Consider the following 23,500-nt stretch of genomic DNA (forward strand, 5'->3'; position numbering starts at 1 on the left):
TCCACTGAGTTCAATGGGACCAGAAGTAAAGCAATATTTGGCCTACCACTTTGACTGTTTCAGTACAACTTTCTTATGGATCCTTTACATAATGAGTTGTCATACCTCGGAGAAAATGTTGTCCCATTCACTGTAAAATAGGAAGGTCCACAGAGGAAAACAGCTGTGTTAGAGAACCACACAAACAACATTAAGGCTATCTAGTTTGATGTTTTCAAACCTTTTTGTTTTCCTCTGCAAACAATGACAGTTTCAATAAGATCTGAAGTAATACTTTTAACAAATAATACACTAGTCTGTCATATGGTTAATATTAACGTCTCTCTATTCAAACATGCTGAAAACTGAATAGAACAGTTAACATATAACAGTCACACAACCTTTGCTGAGTACAAGATCGCATCTCTAACATGAACCGAAGATATCCTCACCATTTCAGATCTTCATCTGTCATTCAGTTAGACATTTCATTCTCTTAAATACATTGCTTGTCCCCTCTTTCTGGGTCTTTCAGGGGTGCTGTGTGAACACATTCACTCCATAAAGGCATTGCTTATGATATGGTTCTTTCTTCAACTGAAATCTTGTTGTGTGTTTCCATTATGTTGCCAGAGGTGAAACTGCAGAGTTTGGAAGAATTTGGGGGTGAGGAGGTCTTACGTCTGGATTGAAAAGATTTAATTCTGAAACATCAATTTGGGCAGGATTCTGCACATTTTAGCAGAGAGACCTTCTCGATGAAATTAATGGTGAAAAATTTATTAATAGTGATCATACTTTACAAATTGTTGAACCAGAGCTTTATATAGTAACCAGCTTTTATATTACAGGTATGTTCACAGGGCTTATGGGTAGAAGCAAGCTCACTTTGCTCATGCCCTCAGATGGTGGGATGTAAACGCTGTTAACAGAAAAGTCATATGATTGTAGGGTTGCAAAGCTGAGCCTCACCTAATACACCCTGCCTTTCAGAGGATTTATCTGGTGTGGGCTTGGGACCACACCCAACACAGTCAGCTCAGTTCACGCAGATAGACTGTGCCCAGCCACAACATAGGGCTGAAAAACATCAGGGTGAGACCAAAAGTCATGGCGATCCACCTCACTGATACAACAAAAGCTCTGTGTCTTTGCAGAAGGGAGTCCAAACAAGACAGGCTCCATCCTGGGGCACAGAACAACAGTTTGCCCTCAAATATATTTCTACTGAAAACACACAGCAAAGATTACAGCCATAGAAAGTTCTGTAAACAAGACAATTTAAAAGAAACCCCGAAATCAAAACTATAAAAGAAACCCAAAAAAAGACTTGCTGAATGAAGACTGTTAATTTTTTTTTACTGCCTTAACAAAAAAAATGACATACACCTTCAGCATTTCTTTTCCAAATTTACTTGACAGAGGTTAAAATATTGCTTTATTCTGACTCAACATACAACAGCACAGCGTGATCGATTGTGCTATTTTGGGAAGTCTTGAGACTTGTGAACTAGAAAGTCTGGGGCACATTAATAAATTTAACCATTAATTTGCTGCAAAGGAATGTTTAAATACATTCTGTATATACTGGGTTTTTTTAATCAATCTTCTGACATTAACCACTGAAGGCTATTTCGCAATTATTTATTACAGTTGACTTTTCCCTCCAAGAATAAGCAGATATTTTAATACCAATAAAACCAGTAATATGTGTCACCAAACCCAATTCATTGCACTATTGGCATATTTTGTTACAATTTCTGGGGGAAAGAGGGACTAAAAAGAAAGCTAATGGAAAAAGTGCTCTAATGTGACTGGGGTACGGCAGCCAGGTAATGACACTTCTTCTCTAAGACCTTGATCCCCTGCAGGGAGTGACTTGGTGGAAACCATCTGCTCTTATACAGCCCCATTAGACTCAGATCTGTGCATGCCTGCGGGTCTGTCCATACTGAATCATCTGCAGGGTTGAAACTTTAAAGTTCACAAGCCTAAGCCATAATTAATTTAAGTAACTGGAGAATTGAATGCAGGAACAAATTAGGCATAGTGAACACTTATCAGCTGGATTTTGATCATACTGGATCTCCCTGACTCTTCTCTGAACAACTCATAATAAAAGGTAAGTTAAAAAAAAATATACACAGACACCAAGAAGTGCTCCTTGAGAGCTTACAAATGCCTTCAAAGTGTAAAAGTTTAGAAATGTTTAGGGGTGCTAACGAACAACGGAGTTTATGGTGCCACTCAAAAAAAAAACAAATCAGAAACCAAAACCACACCTGTTGTAATACACACTTCTGCATTTTCCCTTGTTCTTCCTAATTCTCCACCAAGGCAGCTCTGGTAGGCAAAGCTCAGAAGATGGAGCAGCCACCCGCTTCTGACCACTGAATCTCTACAGAACCCAATCCCTCTCCACGCTTGGCAAACCCCAAAGCTCCAAAGATTCCAATGACTTTCTTGGCTGACCGACACATCAAATTAAGGTCGAGAGTTAAGAATATGTTCAGTTTAGGGATGTCCTCATTCCACAGCAGGTACAAGAACTCAGAAGTAGGAATCTGTGTGCCTGTTTCTGTGGTATGAACCTGGAGTCAAGAGGAGAGGGGGAGAGGGGATTGGAACTGTGCTGGGCTCACGGGACTTGGTCCCCAGGGTCTGAATCCCTGGCCAGTAACTCGCTGCAGCACTGCCCTGAAACCACAAATGCATCTAAGAATGGTCTTGGATTTACTGAAAAAAAGATGCATAGCCTAAGACTTTGGACAGTTGAACGGGACCATGGTAAAATCCTCTGTAACTGAAACTGTGTAATCCTGCCTAGAAAGCACCTGATGCACGCTTCATCCCTCCTGGAACTTTTCCCTTAAAAAAATATTTTGTTAAAAAACACTATGATATGAGGGCGATTGACTATTTGGTTTCTTCTAAGTAGATGCTCTTAAATTAATGCATATAAATAATTTGTATTTAACTTCCTCCCTTCCTGTTTAGCAAAGCATCGAATGCACAGATCTCTCATTTCCCCTCCCACAACCCCCACACAAAGTCACTTGGTCAATACTGAGTCTCTTTGCGTTTCGTTTTTTAAGACAAATTGCGCCTCTCGCTCCGACTTGGTCAAGGGGCTCATGGGCAGAAAGGCCGTGTTTTCACTCGCGCTGCTCTCTGCGTCTACGCTCGCCAGTTCATAGTCCTCCGACCGCCTCGCGTCCGTCAGAATCCGGATCTGCTCCTGCACAGTTTCTAGCAATATTTTCACTTCGTGTTGTTCTGCTATAAGACAATTACTGACAGGGGAACTCACATTGACAAGTTCAGCGGAATAGGAGTTTTTGCACCATTTGATGCCTGTTATTTCAGAAACATTTTGCATTTGCATGCAGGCTTCGTCCAAGCCCACAGACGGGATGATGGGAACGGAGTTGGCCCTTGAAGATGAATAGCCGACCAAGTCCTTCTGATCCACGTTATTAAAATATGGGGTTGACTCTCTTGAAGGCAGTTGCATATTTATTGAAGTATTCTGAGGAGTTTTTAAACCACTGGATGAATACCTGGAAAGAGTAAAAAAAGGTTTTTGTTTTACATCAAGCGGTCAGATGCAACTGGTAGCAGGGACACTGAGGTTTAGTGAACTGTGCTGAAAGGATACACATGATTTTTCCCTCCCACTAGGAGCACTTGGCAGTGGTGGGGCCCTGGGGAAAACAATAGGCTCTGGAGACCGCTTTTGATTCTCAGATCTGCCAGTGGCAAACCACTGCTTTTCCCTCAGTCTCATTTTGCCCACCAGTACATGAGAGTAATGAAAATTCCTTTTTAAAAGATTTCAGAAGTTATAATGTATTATTAATTTGCTTTGAAATGACATTTGACGTTCCATTCCTACATTTCTGAATCCAGAAATGGATTGATACTTTCTTCAGTGTCAGAACTTTCAATGTCAAATGGTTATTTTAGGAAAACACTTAAAAAAGATGCAGATAAAAAGAACTTTAAACACACATGGCTGTGTAGTCTTTGTTTACATAGAAATGATTGTATTCCCCTTCAAACAAGCAGAGCATCTAAGTGCAGTGTACCTCTGAAAAATGTCTATTTTTCAATAGCCTTTACTCATAATGTTGGCCTCGTTTGTTTTACTAGATTTCATCTGGAAATAGAGCTAATATATATTAGGCTTGAGCAAATGTCTGTGTTCTCTTGATATTGTAATACCGTTTAAAAAAACCCCAATCCTTTATCTTGCACTAATACATCTCACAGCATGATTTTATTTATTGTGAGGCAACTTGGTGAAATTTATCAGCATTTCCATTTTGTTTCAAAGCCAAATTCATTATTCTGATAGGGAAATGTTTTGTTTACAAAAAATAGTTAAAAAAAATAAATGGAAAGTATATTAAATATAAAATAAAGGAAACAATGAAAAAAAAAAAAAGATGTTTCCCATCTGAAAGTACTATTACTATAAATTTGGTGCTCTAAGAGTTACTACATCTACTAGTCATGATTACTAAGGACCACAGACATTACCTCAGTACCAGAATATACTTTATTTATAATCAGCTTATCACTGTTTAATAAGGCAAGCTAATGGTGAATCTAACATGTTTTATCCATGGATTAGGACAGCAACATTTAGATCTGGTGTGGAGGCAGATCTGACTCCAAGGGTATTATTCTGAAAATCCTGCTGGACCTCACTAGGAATATCCTTCTACTCATATGTACCTCGCTGCTTTTTGGTACGAGCAGAAACAGAGCTGATGAAAAGAAACCGAATCCTGTGAAACAGCCATAGTGCAGCATTAGCACACAATGGGAATTAAATGGAAAGGCTTCCTTTGGCCCATCCTCCCTGTGAGGTGTCAGACAGGGGACAGCAGGAGATACCTTCAGGCTCATTTCCAGCAGAGTGCCACTGACCTGTAATTAACTCGTCTATGGTGGCACTGTGTTTGTACAAGTGCTTAACACGTTAACCTGTACACATGCACACATAAAGGTCTGTACAGAGGTCTCCAGGCATCCCCAAAAGAGCAGAACATGCATCTGGGAGCTCTGTGATAAGGAGGAGGTGTTGTGAACTTTGTGATGGAAAGAGATAGTGCTTTGGGAAGTGGGACTCCAGGGAATAATAAAGCAAACAGCCTTTTTGGATATGTGCTAGAATTTCCTGTCCACACTATACAGATGCAGCTACATATTATATCTGAGCCAGCTTTGCTTAATTACATTTGCACCTGCAGCCATTCATGGAGGAGCTTTTTAGAACACTTCTCAAGACTCATGAATGAAATACTGATCGGGGATATTATTCCTGAGGGAGGAAAATTAAAAAAAAAAATAAATGAAAACAAAACAGTGCAGACCTTTGGGTTGTGCCCATTCTTGTTTCCTTTGCTTATATATAATTGTTCAAACGACTATAGCTGGAGAGATCGCATCAGTTGCATTAGTCCCTTTTTTGGTAATTCAGGCCCTAAATATATTCTGGGCTGCACCCTGAAAACAAAGGGAGTGAATGTTTTAAATGAATTTCACATGCAATGGATGTTTTATATGGATGATATATAAGCAAAACCAAGAAAAGACTGAATTAAAATGGATTTGGTGAGAAAACAGTAACATTTGCCAGTTCTATAACAGAGATTCAATTATTCCTTTTATTTTGAAAACTAACTGGCAGCAGCAGTAACATGTAACACAATGCCTGGCATATTTCCACAATATTTTTTGAAATACAGCTAAACATACCAACTTTATGCCAGAATTACATGTTTCTGCCTTGTACTCACAGGGCTTGCAAAGAGGGACTGAGGCTGAATTAAAGTGCATACACTGTATGCAACAGGTGAAGTATTAAACTAGAAGGGGTATTACATCTAAACCATGTGAGACTCGGCTTTTGGTTAATTACAAACTGATCCATGCTTCTATGTGTGACACCAGACTGCTGCTGTTTTCAATAGACTGAGACTCAGAACTATAATTGCAGAACCTTAATTACATTTTCCTATCATTAACTTTCCCAGAACCATAGTTCCTCCAAAGAAATATATCTGGTTTTTTATCTGAAAAATTATTTTGTCTGAATAAATTAATTCATCTGCATGTGTTTCAAAGTGCAGCTCTCTCTCCACCCTCCTCCTAATCCCAAGCAACAAAAGAAAAGCAAACATTTACAAATATTCAACAGTAATTAATTATACAGTGTTTGAGTCTAAATTAAAGAATGAAACTGAAAGAAGCATAATAATTTTACTGCCCCTTTAAAAATAGATATTACAGAGAGAGAGAAGGGTCTGGAACTTAAAATACAAAATGGATGCTATTTAGCATTTATTTTAGACCCAACAGCTTTGCTCTGAGCCCTGTGGCTAAAGGTGTGCAGCATATGAGCCTGATGACAAGGTCCATTAAGATGAATGGGAATCATTCCAGTGGCACTGCCAAGCTTTGGTTCAGCCTTGTAAGCACTTATATATACTTATATTCACACACCCCATTTTCTACCTGTAGACATGACACACTGGGTCTTGTATACAGGAACACATTTCTGTCTATAAATGTACAGCCTCACAGGCTGTAAGGTGCTGCTGCTGACCCTTCCTGCCGGATCCCTGACCACTGGGGATCAAACCACTGTCCACTTTACTGCATGTGAACTCACAACACCCTCAGGGACTGGAACCTGCCTGAGACGTGACTGACACGGAGGTGACTTCTTTAAGCCACTCATTTCAAGCAGGTTTTTCTACTCTTTCAAGTAATACACTGAATAAATAACTGATATTACCTGTATTTGACTCAAACAATATTGGATCGTGTTGCAAATATCACGATTTGGTGCTTTTTGAAGGCAGTAAAAGCTTTCCTCTCAATGTGGGATGTGAAGAGAAGCACTTTTGCAGGAGGAACAAACACTATCAGCTAAATTATCCTCTTTCCTATCAAGTATAAACATTCAAATAAACTTCAGCCAGAACTGCTGATGGACAAAGTTTAGAATGCTCAGAGAATTAGGGAGATAAACCACTTTGATTTGTGCATTCCTATAAGGAAAGATGGAGGTTTAAAGGAGAAGAAAGGAAGCAGTGTAACTTCTGCAAAGGACAAGGGAACTTTTTATTTGGGCTGAAAATCCAATGAGAATACCAACACTGAAACCAGCAGATATTTAGATGCTAAACATCCTTAGTGCACAAAATAGGCATGAAGTGCTGAGCAGACTGAGGTCAGAAGATCACAGGTTCGTCCCAATATCAAACTTTGGCAGGACTGAAAATTTAAAATACAGACCAGTACGAGATGATACTTGTAATATCACACACTGGTTTCCTAGAAAAGAGTAAAATACAACTACCCACAGCTTTGCTGTTTTGTACCTCACCTCTCTCCAGGAGGAAACTACAGCACTCCCCAGAGCCCATGTTACAAGACATGTCTGCTGGAGAGGGAAGGCTGTCAGCCTGTTCCTTTCAGGAAGGGTTGCAACTTCAGTAACAATTTTCACAAGGAATTATATGCACATTATCATACAAATGAACAATAATACATTTACTGCAAGAGGTAATAAACAATTTTTTTCTCAAAAGAAGTAATTAGTAACAATGACAGAAGTGTGAGTCAAACTTATTTAAAAGAAGGCACCAGATACACAAACCTTTTGCTGCTTTGCTTTCCCCCTTCCCAGGTAAGCCCTGCTCTTGGTCTGTCTTTCCTAATTACTGTGGCTAGCTTTCTTAGGTAGATTCAGCCACAAAACAGTGAGCCAAGGGCAGCACTGGAGGATAGGTGCCTACACATGTGATGACAACCACATACACACATGTAACAATGCTGTGGCTGTCATTTCCCAGGAGATCAGAGTGGTCAGTGATAACAGCTACTTTCGTCCTTAAGGAAAATATAACACGTGGGTGACCTCAGTTCTGCGCTTCATGACACAAAACCCTGCAGCTCCCTTCTCATAGTGTAACTCTTCACTGTGACTTACAGGTGTACAGATGAAACTGGTGGGTTTTTCATTCCATTCCAGATATCACTCCTACTTTTATATATATGATATGCTTGTAATGATCCTGGAAAGTCTTTGGAAATCTATAGGGATATGTAAATATTATGCAAAATATCTCAGCAATTGTAAAAGACTTCAAAGGCAACTGTAGGTGCTCAGGAGCACTTCTGAAATTCAGACTTTATGTACAGCTGGAGTTCACAGTCAATGTTCTAACAAACTGAATTAAAAAAAGAAAAAAAAATAGTGGAAGTTTTTTTCAAAGACAAACCTGCGTGAAGTGATTGGTCTTCAGTCTATAGAAAACAAACTTCACAATGTACATTGATTTATTAAAAAAAACCAAGAAAGTTGAAGTTGAACTTCTTAATTCTCTTATTTGCCTGGTGCTGATTAATGGAAGAAAAAAATGCTATCCATAAATTACTAGAACATCACGGCACTGCTAGAAAAAACAGTTATAAGGAGTAATGTTGCCAATCACTTACACTTTGTTCTGATACCTCTCTCTACAGCCTTTGAAATGCTTAAAAAAAGCAGCCAGCCAAATAAAAACACATTACCTTCAAAGAGCCAGTATGCAGAAAACATTCTTCTGCTTTCAGCAGTATAAAACCTGGATCCACAGTATACTACAACAAAGTTGGAACATGGCAAAGCATATTAACCTCTCAACAGCAGCCACTCACAAACAGGCTCAGCTCAGTTATACTGTTACTTACCCGTGACAAGGTATTGTGTCCTGGTCTGTGATCCTTGACTCTTCTAGCTGTTGATATGCTGGTCCTGTAATTCCATTGAACCTACCCCGAGGCAAGGGAGGAGTCCTCCGAAAGGCATTTCTATGTAGCATCCCACTTTTCTGTCCTGGGCTGCAGCATGAAGAGAGACTTCTAGGAACAACACCAAGAGGACAGTAAAAATTATCACAACAACAGCATAAAATTCTGCAAAGTAAAGGTTCAGGATTAATAACACATGGATTACTGTTCTCATAAACTTTGCTGTGGTGGTCTATGATGTCAGTAGAAATTCTCTATGGAAATATAATACTATAATCCACCATTAGCTGTTGTTTATGCTGTATTTAATACATCACCTCTCTTCTCAGAATGAAAATAATTGCCCAGTGTATTAAATGTTTTCTTGCACTTGATGAAGGATGCTTCTTTTTTCCATGCTGTATATCATAATCCCACTACATAGAGTTGACTTCTCAGACAGTATAAACAAACAGCACAGCTCCATCATACCCACAGCTGAATTCAAAATCAGATCTGAAACTGAGAGCCCATTACAGCCTACAATGTGCTGCTTCCTGATATAATAACATTAAATTGAGAAAAAAAGTATAAGTGAACAATATAAGTGAAGCTTATGAACTGCAGCTTGAAGAAGCCATCTAAGACAAGTTTCCTCCACTTTGAACAAGATTTCTATATTGTTTTATTCTTGTTTCATATACAAATTGCTTTCCTGGTGGCATACATGGAACAATGTTCTGTTGTTACTTTATGTGATTTAATATAAACTTGAATTTCATAAAAACAAGTAGTAGTTTCATACTTATTTTAGAAAACTGCTTTTGTAAACATTTTTCTACTGTTTTGGAAGGAGAATGGAATTTTTTTCCTCTCATGCAGGAATTAAAAGGTATCAAGAATCCACAGTTTTGGTATGCAAACCATAAATTTAGCTTTTACTAAATCAAAAATATGGGAACACAGAATTAAGACAAGGTATAACCTATTCTTAATGTTAACAGGTCACAGGACTGCATGGTGTGACTGACTATTCATTTTCCAGCTACTCCTACTTCTCTTGGCATCTTCTGGGTCTCAGAAATGCCTGTGTTACCTAATATTCTGTTGTATCTTTAATGATAACTTAAGATAGGTTTTGTAGATGCCTTTTACAAGTCACTATTTTTGGCTATGTGAATAATTCAAACTTTTGATAAAATTCAGCAATGCAAAAGACTTTTGATAAGTTTGCTTCTTTTTTTCCTATTATACTATGACTTAAAAATAATTTGCATTTTTTAACTAGTGGGATCTTGGACAAATTAAAACCAACCTTTTCTGTCCAAAGTTAAAATAAGAAATAAATTCAATGGTCTCTTATCCTACTGCTCAAGCTAGCAGTGTTCCATCAGAGTCTTGGCTCTGTTTTCTTCCACACCTTTATTTTTCTATTGCTTTTTAACTGAAAAGATCAATAACCCCCAGCAATAGCATTCCCTCCAGGGTTTTTGATGCTTCCTTAAATATTTTTTTCTATTGCTACTAAGGAGGCTGTGAAAAAACTTTTTTGAAAAAATGAAATACTGGCCTTTCAGTTCTGAAGGCTGAGTTCAAGTTGTGAGTTACCGTTCATATTGTGTAAAGTAACACCACCACAACACAAAATAATTGACCAATTCTGCTCAGGAGAGTCTCAGATTATTACAGCAGAGGATCTCAAAAGATGCAGCTGAATGAATAATTTGTAATGGATAAGGAAAGTCAGGGTTGTTTACTTACTAAAGCACATTCATCAGTGTTCTACAAAAGTAAAAAAACTGATTAAGTTATCAGACTTTACACTGATTACAAATATTTGAAACTAGAAATTTTAAATTTTTAATTGTGGTTGATTTGATGCCCTTGTGCATCCTCCTTGCTAGATGAGAGCACACAGTCTCCTATGTAATAATATGCACATGCAAATTCACAAAAGCTCCTCACTTGTAATAGATGTAATTTCAACACATACAGGTATACCTGAGGTAAAAGCTATAAACTGCAGCAAAGATGCAGATAAATGACTTATTTGGACTTCAGTTTGCACTGAAAGTCTCACTGCTCCATGGAGCACTAGATGCCACAGGCTGTTAAAGATGTGTGTGCTGGTCAGATCGATGGGATCTGGCACATGCCAACACTGTCCTGCAACCACAGCGCTTCCAGCAGTGACAGTGTTGAAGCAACCAATTTGTTACCAATGGGAGGTTCTTATGCTTTCAACATTTCTGACAGAAAAAAAGAAAAAAAGAGGAGAAAAATGAATGAAAATCATTTGTCATGGACAAGACGAATTCACTAAGGACCAGGAAATACTTACAGACAGTGCAGCTGTAAGCTGCAGGATAACTCATTTCTTCAAGCACCAAAGACAGTAAAAATTTCTGTTAAAAGTTCCATGAAAAGGTAACTCCAGCATAACAAAGCTCTTCCTTTCTCACAAAACTGATCTGAACATCAGCAACATCTTCCTCTAAAAGTGTTAATACAGTCCCTCTCAGACTTCTGATCTATTGCTCACACGAAGATTTCCTCCCTCTCAGGCAAACAACGCCTTTCGGATTTCTTCATGGACTTTATTGTCCTTTAGGCATCATTATGGTTTCTTCCTCCCTGCACTCCACTCTAATTGGGTAAAAGAAATCAGCCCACATAACTGAGCCATTCAATAATTTAGACCAATACATAAAGCTGTAGCAGATATGTCCTTAAAATCTATTAATCAATTACTCCAGAATAAAAAAATCAGAATATGCATGAACTGGTTCACAAGTGATGCATAAACCAAGGCGAAATATAATTCTGATGAATTAATGGTTTGAAAAATGCACTTAATTAAGAACTTGGAATTCATTGTTGCAAGTTGCTTTCAGTGAAAATTTTCTTTTAGGTTGAGCAACCGAGTGGGAACAAAGTCTGTTCCTGCAGGTGGAGTATTCTCCTGTCGAGGCACATACACAACTCCTGAGTGCAGTTAACTGTGTTCATGAAGAGAAGACCAGCAGTGTTTTTACAGTAACTCTGTGAATCTTCTTGTACTACTTTTTAGTTAATTACTAAACACAATTGATTTTACATCACATTATGAACACATTAAGATGTAAATTTGGCAACAGAACATGAAAAACCTTAAAAAGAGGTGCTTTCCAGCAGCCAGCCTATATCTACAAATCTACTCTTCGTTTCTGAAATGTAAGCATTGTTGATTCCATTACATATTCTCGTATTCAGGAACAGCATGTGTAGGGGCTGATTCTGGACTTTGGAACTCTACATAAATTCTTCAAAGCTACCTATATCATCTGGTCACCACCCTTGTGAGAGATACAACAGGAAAAGGAAACAGAGCATTCAAGGTACCTCAGTGGCACTGAGTTTAATCATCTGCCATAACTTCATCATATACTCCCTGTAGTGCATTGATCAACCTCCATCCTAAAACTATAATGATATGCTGGATACCACCACAGAAAGTTGTTCTATAATGAAAACTTTAAAACTTCTTTTTAGTTTACAGTTATTTCTGACGAATATACAACTCTCATATGTGCCATCATACTCCTTCACTTTGAATAGGTCTTCAACTCCTTATTATCCTTTTTGAGATGTATTTATAAGCAGCAGTCATACACTCTTGCCAGTCTCCTGAACTGAATACTGACACAAGACAGTGTCAGTCTAACACTTTCCATAGAACATGGATCACTGACTCCTCATATTAGCTCATGAATGCAATTTGAGTCCATAATAATCAGGAGGCCATTTTAACCAGGTGAGATAATAGTGGTACATTCTCATGCTATATACAAATGAAGTGACAACAGTAACTCATGAAGTGGTATTAATCTTTCTGACTTTCTGATGGAAATGCTGTAATTAATACTTCCTCTCATCCCATATACCTTTTGCACAGTTGCATCACTTCGTGACTTAGCTATCCTTTAACCAAGTAGTATATACTGAAACCTTTCTACCTCATTTGTTTCTTAAATTTTATTACCAGTTCCCAAATGCCTGACCTTGTATTTAGTACAGCTGAACTTCAATCCACCCCTGTTAGGTATCCTTAAAGTTATGCCATTCACTCCTTATATCTAAATCTTTTATCTGTACTGAGTCTGTGATTCTTAACTAATTTTTTCAGGATGTTCCAATTCTTTTTGTGCCAAAGTCATGCACAAAAACATTAAACAAATTTTGCCCCCATTAACTAGTTCCTTGAGTTCCTTTTCAACATAACTCCTCACTATCTCCCTCTTAACCACCTCTGTGTATCCACATTATAGTTTTTCTGTGTCTCCCTGCTTTCTCCCATTAAAGGCATTAGACACATGTGACAAGAGTGACTGAGGCTGTGTAGAGATCGAGCTCACCTACACCAAATACAAAGAAAGTCATCAGTGATGTGTTGCAGGAGCTCCTGCTGGTAAACTAGTAACTATTTTTCGGCCTTTTTTATATCTCCTCCAAGAATCTGCTTCCCCCACATTTGTCCTAAAGCCTTGACTAGTCTAATTCAACATAATTGGCCCTCAGTTACTTCAATAAATTTTCCATATTCCTAAATATTTGACACTTGCTATTCCATCATCCTATGCTACAGCTCCCATTTTTACAGATTTTGCTACTACTAGACTTGAAATTTCATGAGCTGGTTCTCCTTCCAGATTTCTTTGATCAGGATTAACCAAACCAACTTGACTTGAAAGCTTTGATTTCCACATTTTACTTCCACTTTGACTGCAGTAATGTCTATTTTCATACATTTGATTCTATTCCCATTCTGCCTCTGTCCTCAAATAACCATTCTAACTTAAAAAAAAAAAGAAATATATTAATTCAGGATTGCCCTAACAGCTTCATATATTATTTTTGTCCCACCATCAGCTTTCCTTTTTCCTGTATAGTGCTGTTGTTTTTTTTTTTTCTTCACAGTAGGAACAATTGATTGCTTCAGTATTACCACTAATTCTTAACTCTCAATGAGTCCTGGAAATGTTCACTTCAAGCATGACTTCTTGCCCTCTGTGATATGGTTTGTTTCTTTCCATACACCCTATTCCTTTTAGACACTACTTTTAGTAAATTTCTGCAGAAAACTATGTTTTTTCTTTGGGAAAATACCATATTCCTTATGCTTTCTTCTTTTCAGGCTTCCTCTGCCTTTTCATTCTTAGTTGCTTTAGTTTATCATTACTACTTCTTTGAAATTCAATAGCCTTATTTACAGAATAAGTTAAATTTACTCTTTTTTTTTTTTTTAATTTAAACTGAATCAATTATATTGGAAGCATATAGTTAAAATCCTTACCAAATGAAAAAAATTCTTTTTAGCATGGTTTTTGTGGTGTTAAAAGTTCATTAAAAATGAAAACACAAATTATTTTTAATTTTAGAGTAAGTTTATCCTATTTTGGTATTTTTGTAAGACAATATAACTGCTCCAGGCTGAAAGCATCTGCATTTGGCTTTCATCATGTTATTCTCCGAAATGAATCCCTCTAAAATCAATGATGACTGAATCAATGAATGAAAGTCAGGATGACTAATTACCAAGAAAACTGCTATTCAGAGGGATCCCAACTCAATTCTATAATTGACAAAACTCTAATTTGTTTCTGTCTGTTAGATAATAAGACAGTATGGGTTTTCTTCTTACCTAAATCAACAGATAATCTAAGATGAATTTCTGAGCAAACTGTACACTTTACAGGAAGTTTACTGATTAAACACACTTGTTAATTTTGAATTCTGACAGTATGAAGAGTTATTTTACATATGCAAGCAGATGATGTAACGTTCTTCTACTGTTCTATCAGTGCATAATACAGGCAAAATATTTTAGGATGTTAATAATAATACAGGGAAAATATTTTTGGAGATTAAATTTCAGTTTTCAATTTAACCTCTGCATTAATTCTTTGCATGCAGCTGAGGTTGGTAGAAATAGAAAATTGCTGTTATCTACTAATCTGAATGAAAAATTATTTCTGTCAGTCACATTTCAGCAACTCCAAGTGATTCCCTAAGTTGATAGTCTTACTGTCAGGTAAAAATTGTATTAGTTTTAGGAACTGGAAACAGCCAGCTCCTGATTTTAAGAAATGATAACCCACCATTTGTGTCCTTGAAAACACCAGCAGAGAAAAGAGGTCTGGATGCAGAACAAAATATTTTCTTAGCAAGCAGAAATAAAACAACAATGTAATTTAATGACAGTATAAAACAGAGAACCTGCAGAGCTGTTATAATTTTTCCAAGCTCATGTCACGTTTGGAATGGAATGAAGGGATATTTAGGATAAAACATAATTCTGTAAAAAAGTTTCCTCATTTGGCCACACTGACCATTTGTCCATACTGAACACGATTTAGAAACTAAAACAGGAAGCTGTCACATGGTGTATAAATTAAAGACAATCTCATAAGTCTTAGATGTTCAAGTCTGTTGCATGTTTCATAAAGCAAGGGCCTTGTATAATAAATCTTAAATTATAAAACTGGAAATTTTTTTTTATAAATTAACTAGTCATTCCACCTAAATTAGTTCTGAAGTAAAGACATATCAAACTTGGATACTGCCATCATACTATTAAAGGTAAGGGAACGTCATTGTGTTTTTTCTGAGCTTCACCTTGTGACTAAACGGTAATAAAATTCTACTCAGAACTTCTGTGGAAAGCATTCTAGGCCACAGTCCCATAGTTCATATCTATGTTAAATAAAATTATTAAGCATATTTTGAAAATCTCTGTGTAATAAGGAATAAGACCTAAGAAATGGATCCGACATGACAGTTGGCATTATTTTTTCATGCCAAATTAAAGGCTTAAGTAAGGTAAAAGCAGACAGGCCCTAAATATCCCTTTCTGGCTCACATACTGCACTTTGTAGGTTAGGCAAATTATTCATTCAAATGAAAAAGAACATGTAGCTGGCTGGGACACTGCAATGAAAAATGCAGCATATACTAGTCAGATCATAACCTCATGCAATCTGAGACTTTTTTTTTTGAAATAATTTAAAAAAATTATTCTTTTAATAAACAAGTCTTTCCCTCCAGATTATCTAGCTGAAAAAATTCCAGACTCATTTTTTTGCAGCCTTTTTTCTCTCTCTGTGTGCACCGGACCAGATGTTACCATTGCCATCTGACCAACATTATGGCTTATACCAGACACCAGTTTGGTTTCTAGTCCTGCAGTGAAGCACCTGCACTCCTCCTCATCCAAAAAGGCTATAAGGATAATTCTAATCTGAATGCTATGGGTAGGTAACATTCCTCTTTTTCTTCCTCTTAGAAACAATCATCCAAACTTTTTTAAGCCTAGTTTTCAAAGGCCACCATGTTTTCATAAATAAGCCATTATTCATTTCAAGTATCATTTGTTTAAAAAAAATAGTAAAAAAGGCTGGATGTTTAGAACCAAGTCTTTCTGCAGCAAATGAGCCATTAACTTCACAAACATTGATAAGGAAAGTCTTGTTTTTAATGGTTTCTCATACTACAGCTGTTTCATTTGCTGGTCTGTGTCTGCAGCTCCAGTGGTGTCTTTAAATGCTTCCTCCAGGACTTTCACAAAACACAGATGAAGTTAGTAAGCATTGCTATTACCTTTTATGTCTGCAGCTATGAAAATGCTTGGACATCTGCTTAATAAGTGGGCTGAGGCTCTGCTGGTACCATACCAGTCAGCACGTCACCCAGTTCCAGCGCACAACAATCCCGCACACGTATCACCAGCTCAGTGACATCCCTCGGCAGCCAGCAAATCTCTCACCAGACAGCCATTTGCTCACCTGTGTTGCTTGATGGGCTGAGTTCCTCTGTCAGGAGACAAGGCCTCTGGGAAAGACTGAGGGCCTGAAAAACTAGACTCCATAACCTTGTGCAGAATAGGCCCCGGATGCCTGTCTGGTTTTGAATACTGTAGCAGAGAGAATAAATTTAATTAATACTCAAAAGACAAAGTACACTTTTGATGCTATTCCATCTGAATTCATATTAGAATGGGGTAAGAAGTGCTCTAATGCAATTTTAAATCAAAATTAGGGATTGAAAGTAATACATTCATTTAATACGGTTTACACAGCGGAAAATACCAGTACTCATTATCCCCATTACGTTCTCCACATCAAAATGCTGATATCTGCATTTGCAGCAAAATTACGGACTGATCTGCCCATAATGATAAGGAACACTGATCCCTTTGACTAAATGCCTGTTTCTGTACTTCTCCATGCAGAGACTAAGATCACAAAACACATCTTGGAGGACAGTCAGCAACTTCTTGGGTCCTTTGGTGATTTCAGTCAAACACTGCATTCATCAGCATGTACAATGATGAAAACCAAACTGAAACAGCATTTGTGTCATCAGATAAGCATGAAAAATATTTGAATCCTATCTGCAGAGCCAAATATCTCTTCTGAACAGGTCTGAAGCTTTTGACCTGGGAGTATTCGTGCTAGTAAGAACAGTGTAAACATAATTCTTCCTGTGACAGGTGTAGGTGTAGGGCAGTCTCTGGGCACATATTGAGACACAAAGGTCTGCAAAGCAGACACCAGACATGAACAAGAACAGAATGTTTTTCTTCTTGCTTTGTGATTCAACTGAAATTTCATTTAAAAAAAAAAAAAAAAAAAAAGAAGAAGAAGAAGAAGAGTCTCTGATCCTAAATGGAACCAGAAAGTAAAAGTATAGAAAAAGTTGCACTTGGGCTTGTAAGAATTCATGTTCTTAGTGGTTACTGGGCAATATCTCAGAAATATGAGAGGTTAACCCACATTTCCATTTAGGCATTAAAAATACATCACTCTGCAGATTTTTTACACTGCATTACAAAGACCTGCAATAAAACTAATTGCTCTGCTTTCCTTTCTGTACTGAGATTGTATTTTCAGATATCTAGATATCCATGTTATCCTCACAATAAATTGGTATTGAGGAAGCTATTACATGATTACATATTTTATAAAGAAACACAAATTAAAGTAGTCAAAATAATAGAAAAAATTGCAGTGGTAAAAAATGCCATATTATGGCATATACAATAGCCCAAAAATTCATGGAGAAGGTAGTAAGAATTCTTTCATAATTATTTTGTCTAACAAAAGACAAATAACTCTTTAAAAATACAGAATTATCTGATTCCCACTTTTTGTAGACTTCAGCAAGATAAAAAAGGAAAGTCACAGAAGATTATTCTCCTTTAAAAATGGGTTACATGTATGTTTAGTCCATCTACTCAGGCTTCTTATGACCGATTTCTATGGATAAAGTCACAGACCTTCACACTTTTCTCCAATGGTCTTCTCCATCTTTCTGTTGAAATATCCACATAAACGGGGCCAAAATCACTGCTTACATACATGAAGGCAAAGCTATGAGAGCAGCAATGTGCAAAATGTTGCCACACCCAGAAAGCAAACACAACTGAAGTAATAAGAAGTAGCATATTACACTCCCATTTCTTTCAGTTACCATGATCTTAGTTGTCACTTGTAAATGTTGTAGATAAAATATTCAGACAGAAGTATGACTTTTAAGGTCTGTGAAGGCTTTAAACTTTAATAGTTATCCTGCCAGCTGCAGAAATGAAACTGGCTTTGATTTGTGACCTGAATAAATCAATTTGAGCTATGTTAAGAATGAGTTGCTAGTACCAAGAAGCTACTTCTGTCCTGTTTTCAGTTTGTTCACGAAAAAAAATTGAAGGTCTGAATGCCTTATAAGACCATGAGGATGAAGTGAATTATGAAGAGCAATTAGAGATAAGCTGTGCCTTTCACTACATCCACATTTAAGGTGGATGTGGGCTGAAGCAGTGGTACACAGAGTTTTTCCTCATCACAACTGAGGAAAACCAGGACCCCAGAAGCTGCTCTGATGATGATCAGCAAATTGTACTGAAGGTCCAACACCAAGAACCACCCTGGCACATTTTTTTCAAGGTATTTTTTGCCCCTAACCAAACATTTATGCCATTTTCAGATACACCAGTTATTACACAGTTACTGTAACAGCCATAACATTCATTACAATGAAAATATGAATCACAGTTTGAGGGTGTGAATATACAGAGAATTTGAACAACGTAATTGAACATATTTGGATGTACCACATTATTTGTACATTTTAATAGGTTTAAACACAGTTGGGTTAATCCCTCTTAAGCTTAGTTTTAAGTGCCACATCCCTTCTGGAGAAAAATACCTTCATATTTTTGTGAAGAGTTTACAACAGTATCAGTTAGTGCCCCCAAAAGTATAGGATAGGATTATTCCCCAGACATATCCCAGCAGAGCTCATCCTGCTGCTTCCACAGCTCAGTTCTCACCTGGGCTGAGCTCTGTGGAGACCTGACTGTTCTGAGCTCCTGATAATCAGCCATGATGGAGAATAAGCTGCGAAACACTTTCAAAGGGCTGTTTCCAGCATCACTGAAAGCTTATCTGTATTATTTGGGGTTTTTAATGGTTTTATTGTCTTCTTGGTTAATTATCTGTGCTTGTTTGAGCAATTACTGAAAAACACTGGTGCATATGGCTAAATAAATTAAAGAATAATGATAGCTCTAAAAAAAAGTATTTTGCAAATTTTCAATTTTTCATGGTTTCACGGAGAAAATCATCTATTATGTACAATTACTGATTATTTTCACAATAAAATTCCACCCCCTGCTACTTAATGCTAAGTGAATCTGCGAAGGCAGCCTGAGCCAGGAAAGAAGCCTCTGCCATTGACCTACTGTATACTGTGAGTACATAATTCCTCTGCTCCATGCTTTGTATTCCTCCTTCTAAAATATAGGATTCTTGGATAACAAATGCCACTCAAATGCTATAGAACAGCTTGACACTGTTGTCCTAATGTTATGCAAATGAAAACACCCATCCCTCCCTCTGGCTTTACTTAGCTCTTCCCCCTCAATGATTTTCCCAAAAGAGTAAGAATAAAAGGTCCAGAAAGTCATGTGGTATTGCAAGAGAGGTGATGTGGGGATCCCATTTCAAAAACAACTGATAAGGCAGAAGGGTCAGCTTTAAATTACATTCAGAGAGGTCACCTCAAGGAGAAAAAGAGCCAGTGATATTCCTGGATGGGCTGATCTTGCACAAAAGCCCATCAGGTGGTACATTTAACATCCTTACAGCTGTTCCCATATGCTCTGTATGTTTTGTTGCCAACACTACCTCTAGACAGAGGACAATAAACTCAGGTTTGTCTATTCTGGTAGTGTTTTCTAAGTAGCCATGAGATACAGAAATGGGAAATTTACTCTTGATCTTGGCTGATAAATCAAATCATAATTCAGGTAAAACAACAGACTAATCCTTTAAAAGATTTAAGTGTATCTGTTGCTCAATAGAATTGCAACAGAATGGTGCAATACAATAATTGCACGTCTATCGCAGTGACCAAAAATAACTTATTTCCTACTACTATCACCAAAAAGCAACAAGACATATAAAGAGCATATTTTAGCCTCTCATAAGAATATCAAAAACCTGGAGCTAGTGACTGCATGCTATTAAAAACAAATGCAGTGAAAAGTGAAACCACACACTACAGTATGAAAAGCATATTAGCCACCTCAGAATGAAAGTGATGGGGGATTAATAGATCCACTTGGTACCACAAGAGAAGGTATTAAAAACCACAAAGGTGAAAAAAGTCACTTTAAACAGCTGTGACAATTCTCAGAAACACTAAAGTAATGGTATAGTTTCACCCCCCCTTTTTTTCTTACCCCCATGACATATTTGTCAAGTTGTGAGAATTTAAAGAAACTCTCTAGTCAAGGTGGAAAAAGGAGGTAGTAATCAGGAGCCATATCACCTCCTCCTGCCCCTGCATGGTGTGTGAGGGTGCACCAAGGACTTGTCTTTGTAAGGGGGAGGGGGGAAGCTGAGAATGACAATTTCCTTCTTTTTGCTTATGAGGAGATCAAACTGCTGCAGACCCCTGGAGCAGAGTCTTTAAATCTCTCTTGGATAGAGTATAATCTCTTTGGGAAGGGGTACATAATACTTGGAAGACCTAGTTTTCATGCACTAGGTGAAATAAATCTGAATCTCCTGTGTACCTCAAAGATCCTGAATTAAAAACTGGCACATCTATCTCTTCCTGGCTGAAGAATTATGGCAAGATTACCAGTGCATTAGTCTCTAAATCCAAGAGGCTATAAAGCCTAACAAGAACAACCTAGCAAGAAATTAAGTGTGTTGCTGCCAGAATATTTGGGAAAAGCAGTGGACTTGAAGGAGATTCAGGAAGTCCTAAGAGCTGCGTTCAAACAGTTATTTATGAACCCTGATTATAGTACACAGTATTTTTCATCTAATTTGTATGTCTACAAAAGTAATGAAATCACTACGGAGAGAAACAGACTTGCTACAGGTGAGCACACACAATGAGCAGCAGGAGTTCAGACAGAACACAATTATCCTGACAAAATCTGACCCTTTATTTCACTTAGGATCACAACGGAGCAGAGGGAGGGGGTGGAGGAGATACAATGCATTGGAGTGTGGGAAGAAGAGACTGGTCAAGCTCTTTACAGCCACAAACCACTTGAAACACTCTCTGCTATACCCCGGGTCTTGGGAAATAAGTTAAACCTCTTTCTAGAACAACACAATATTTGGAAAGATAGATGGATCCTTTACTAAATATAGCAACCTCTGAGTCAAAAGGTGATGGCTCCTTCACAACAGTCATAAAGAATAAGGATCCTTATGCAACTATTCTCAGGTCTACACAAAAGTATTCTTCTCTGTATAGGAAGAAAGAGCAGTGTGAAAAACCTGAAAGCATCACCAGGTCTATTCAAAAGAGACAAGAGAAAAATACAGGAAAATCTTCTAGGGAAAGACATAAAGGTGACATAAATGGGAAAACTCTCTTGCTTGTAAGAGGAGCACGTGGCGTGGGAAAAGAAACAGCTTCCAGGATTACATAAACCAAAATGCCAGACTGGGGGAGTAATCTCCAGGAAATAATTGTCTTAATTTGTTTAAATTTATTTATTAGCTCCTAGAAATGAAGAGAACTAAGATTTCTCCCCAGATTCATGTGGTGGTAGCTACAGATGGGAATGGCAGAGAGATCACACCCAGGCTGCAACCAACAGAAGGGAGCAGAGCCACAGGAGAGCTCTGTGCCCCACGCTGTTGCCTGGTCCTTTCCCACCCAGCAGATACACCCAGGGCAGATCTCTGGTCTCCAAGGGGGAGTCACTCAGCCATTCCTATGAAATACCTTTCCAAAGTTCTTTTTTCTGCTGCCTCACCATACCCCTGCCCTTTTTTTCTCCTCCAAGCTGCCAGGTTTTGTAAATATTTCATGAGCTGCCTGCATGAATTCCTGCACTAAAATCTTCCTAACAATAGAAACCATTATTACCCTGCACTGTTATGCTATATCCTGCACAAGGTCATTCTGTTTTTCTTCCTTGGTATCTTTGTTCCCAAAGGGAGAATGCATTAATGGCAAGGAGAAAACAGGGGCAAGCAGCCACAAGAACAAGAAAATGGTGTGTTAATTACCAGCACTGAAAATGACAGTCTGAACAGCACTAAGACCTGAAAAGCAAATTTGGATTAAAATAATAAATATAATGGTGCCTTTCAATCCCTAATGTCCAGAATCCACAAACTGCTACTTCAGTCATTATGGCTATTGCTAGAGCAAAAAAAAAAAAAACAAACTGAAATAAAGGTTGTTGATGTGTTTGTTAGCTGCTCAGGAGACATCAAACAGTTCATGGAAATGATGGGTTGACAAAATATAGCACTGAATTACAATGAGAAAAAGGCAAAGAACACTTTCTTAGTATTAACCAAGGTTTACTTTATATGATAGAACAAAAGGATCATGAACTTTACCTATTGTTGTCATCATTACAACCCAACAACACTCCCAACAGCTTTTTTTTTTTAGGGGTTAGAAATAATATATGACTGAATGAACTGAAAGTGAAATAAAAAAAAATTGCAAAAGGTTCCCCAAACTGTGATTATGTCAATTTAGTGAAGCTATCTTCCTTCTTGAAATAGCATATTTTTCCTGCATTTCGAAGCATATCATGAGTATATACAGGAGCACCACAATGGTATTCTTACAAAACAGAACTTAAAGTGAACACAAGCAATGCTCTGACAACTTCTCTGTCACATTAGGGAAGTTCTACTTATGCTAAGTTGTAAAAGGGCTCATACTTATCTCTTACTTAATTGGATGTAAACTAGGAGTTAGTGGGCACGAGAGCTCACTTTTGCTAAACTCCCACTATTTTGATGGAATCTGGCAAATAAGGTAGTCATTCCTTTAAGTAATGCTAAGATACTTAAAAAAAAAAATAAAAAGGAGTTAATAATTTAGAAAGGCTTTAACACATCTGTTATATTTTCCTATTATATTGCTACCAGGATCCTTCTCAGTTCTTTCAAAGACTTTGTTCAAAGTAAGACAGTATTAATTTAGTGTGTGACCAAGGGAGAAGATGACATTTATTTGAAAATACCTTGCATCCAGGGCTAAATAAATCAGTTATCTTCAAGCTCCTTATTTCAGATATGCTCTATGCACTTCAGGATTGAGAGACTGTATTAACTTACGTATAACTACATACAGAAAATGACTAAATAAATTTCAGATTTACTTTGAACAAACAAATTTATTTCTGTTATCTAAACTGCCTTTA

The 23,500-nt window shown here is 37.4% G+C and overlaps 1 protein-coding gene across 1 annotated transcript in view; it reads right to left on the reverse strand.

Moving 5' to 3' along the window:
- Positions 1–1,329: 1,329 nt before the first annotated feature.
- Positions 1,330–23,500, reverse strand: part of NRG3 (neuregulin 3) — a 362,476-nt gene continuing 340,305 nt past the window's right edge. The window contains exons 8-10 of the mRNA XM_027649690.1: positions 16,590–16,717; positions 8,731–8,901; positions 1,330–3,539 (exon numbers count right to left, since the gene is read on the reverse strand). Of these exons, the coding sequence (XP_027505491.1) occupies positions 3,032–3,539; positions 8,731–8,901; positions 16,590–16,717 (807 nt within the window). The 3' untranslated portion in view covers positions 1,330–3,031. The remainder of the gene's footprint in view (positions 3,540–8,730; positions 8,902–16,589; positions 16,718–23,500) is intronic.

The sequence above is a fragment of the Corapipo altera genome, unplaced genomic scaffold, assembly GCF_003945725.1.
Source record: "Corapipo altera isolate COAL_440 unplaced genomic scaffold, ASM394572v1 53, whole genome shotgun sequence".
NCBI classification, from domain to species: domain Eukaryota; kingdom Metazoa; phylum Chordata; class Aves; order Passeriformes; family Pipridae; genus Corapipo; species Corapipo altera.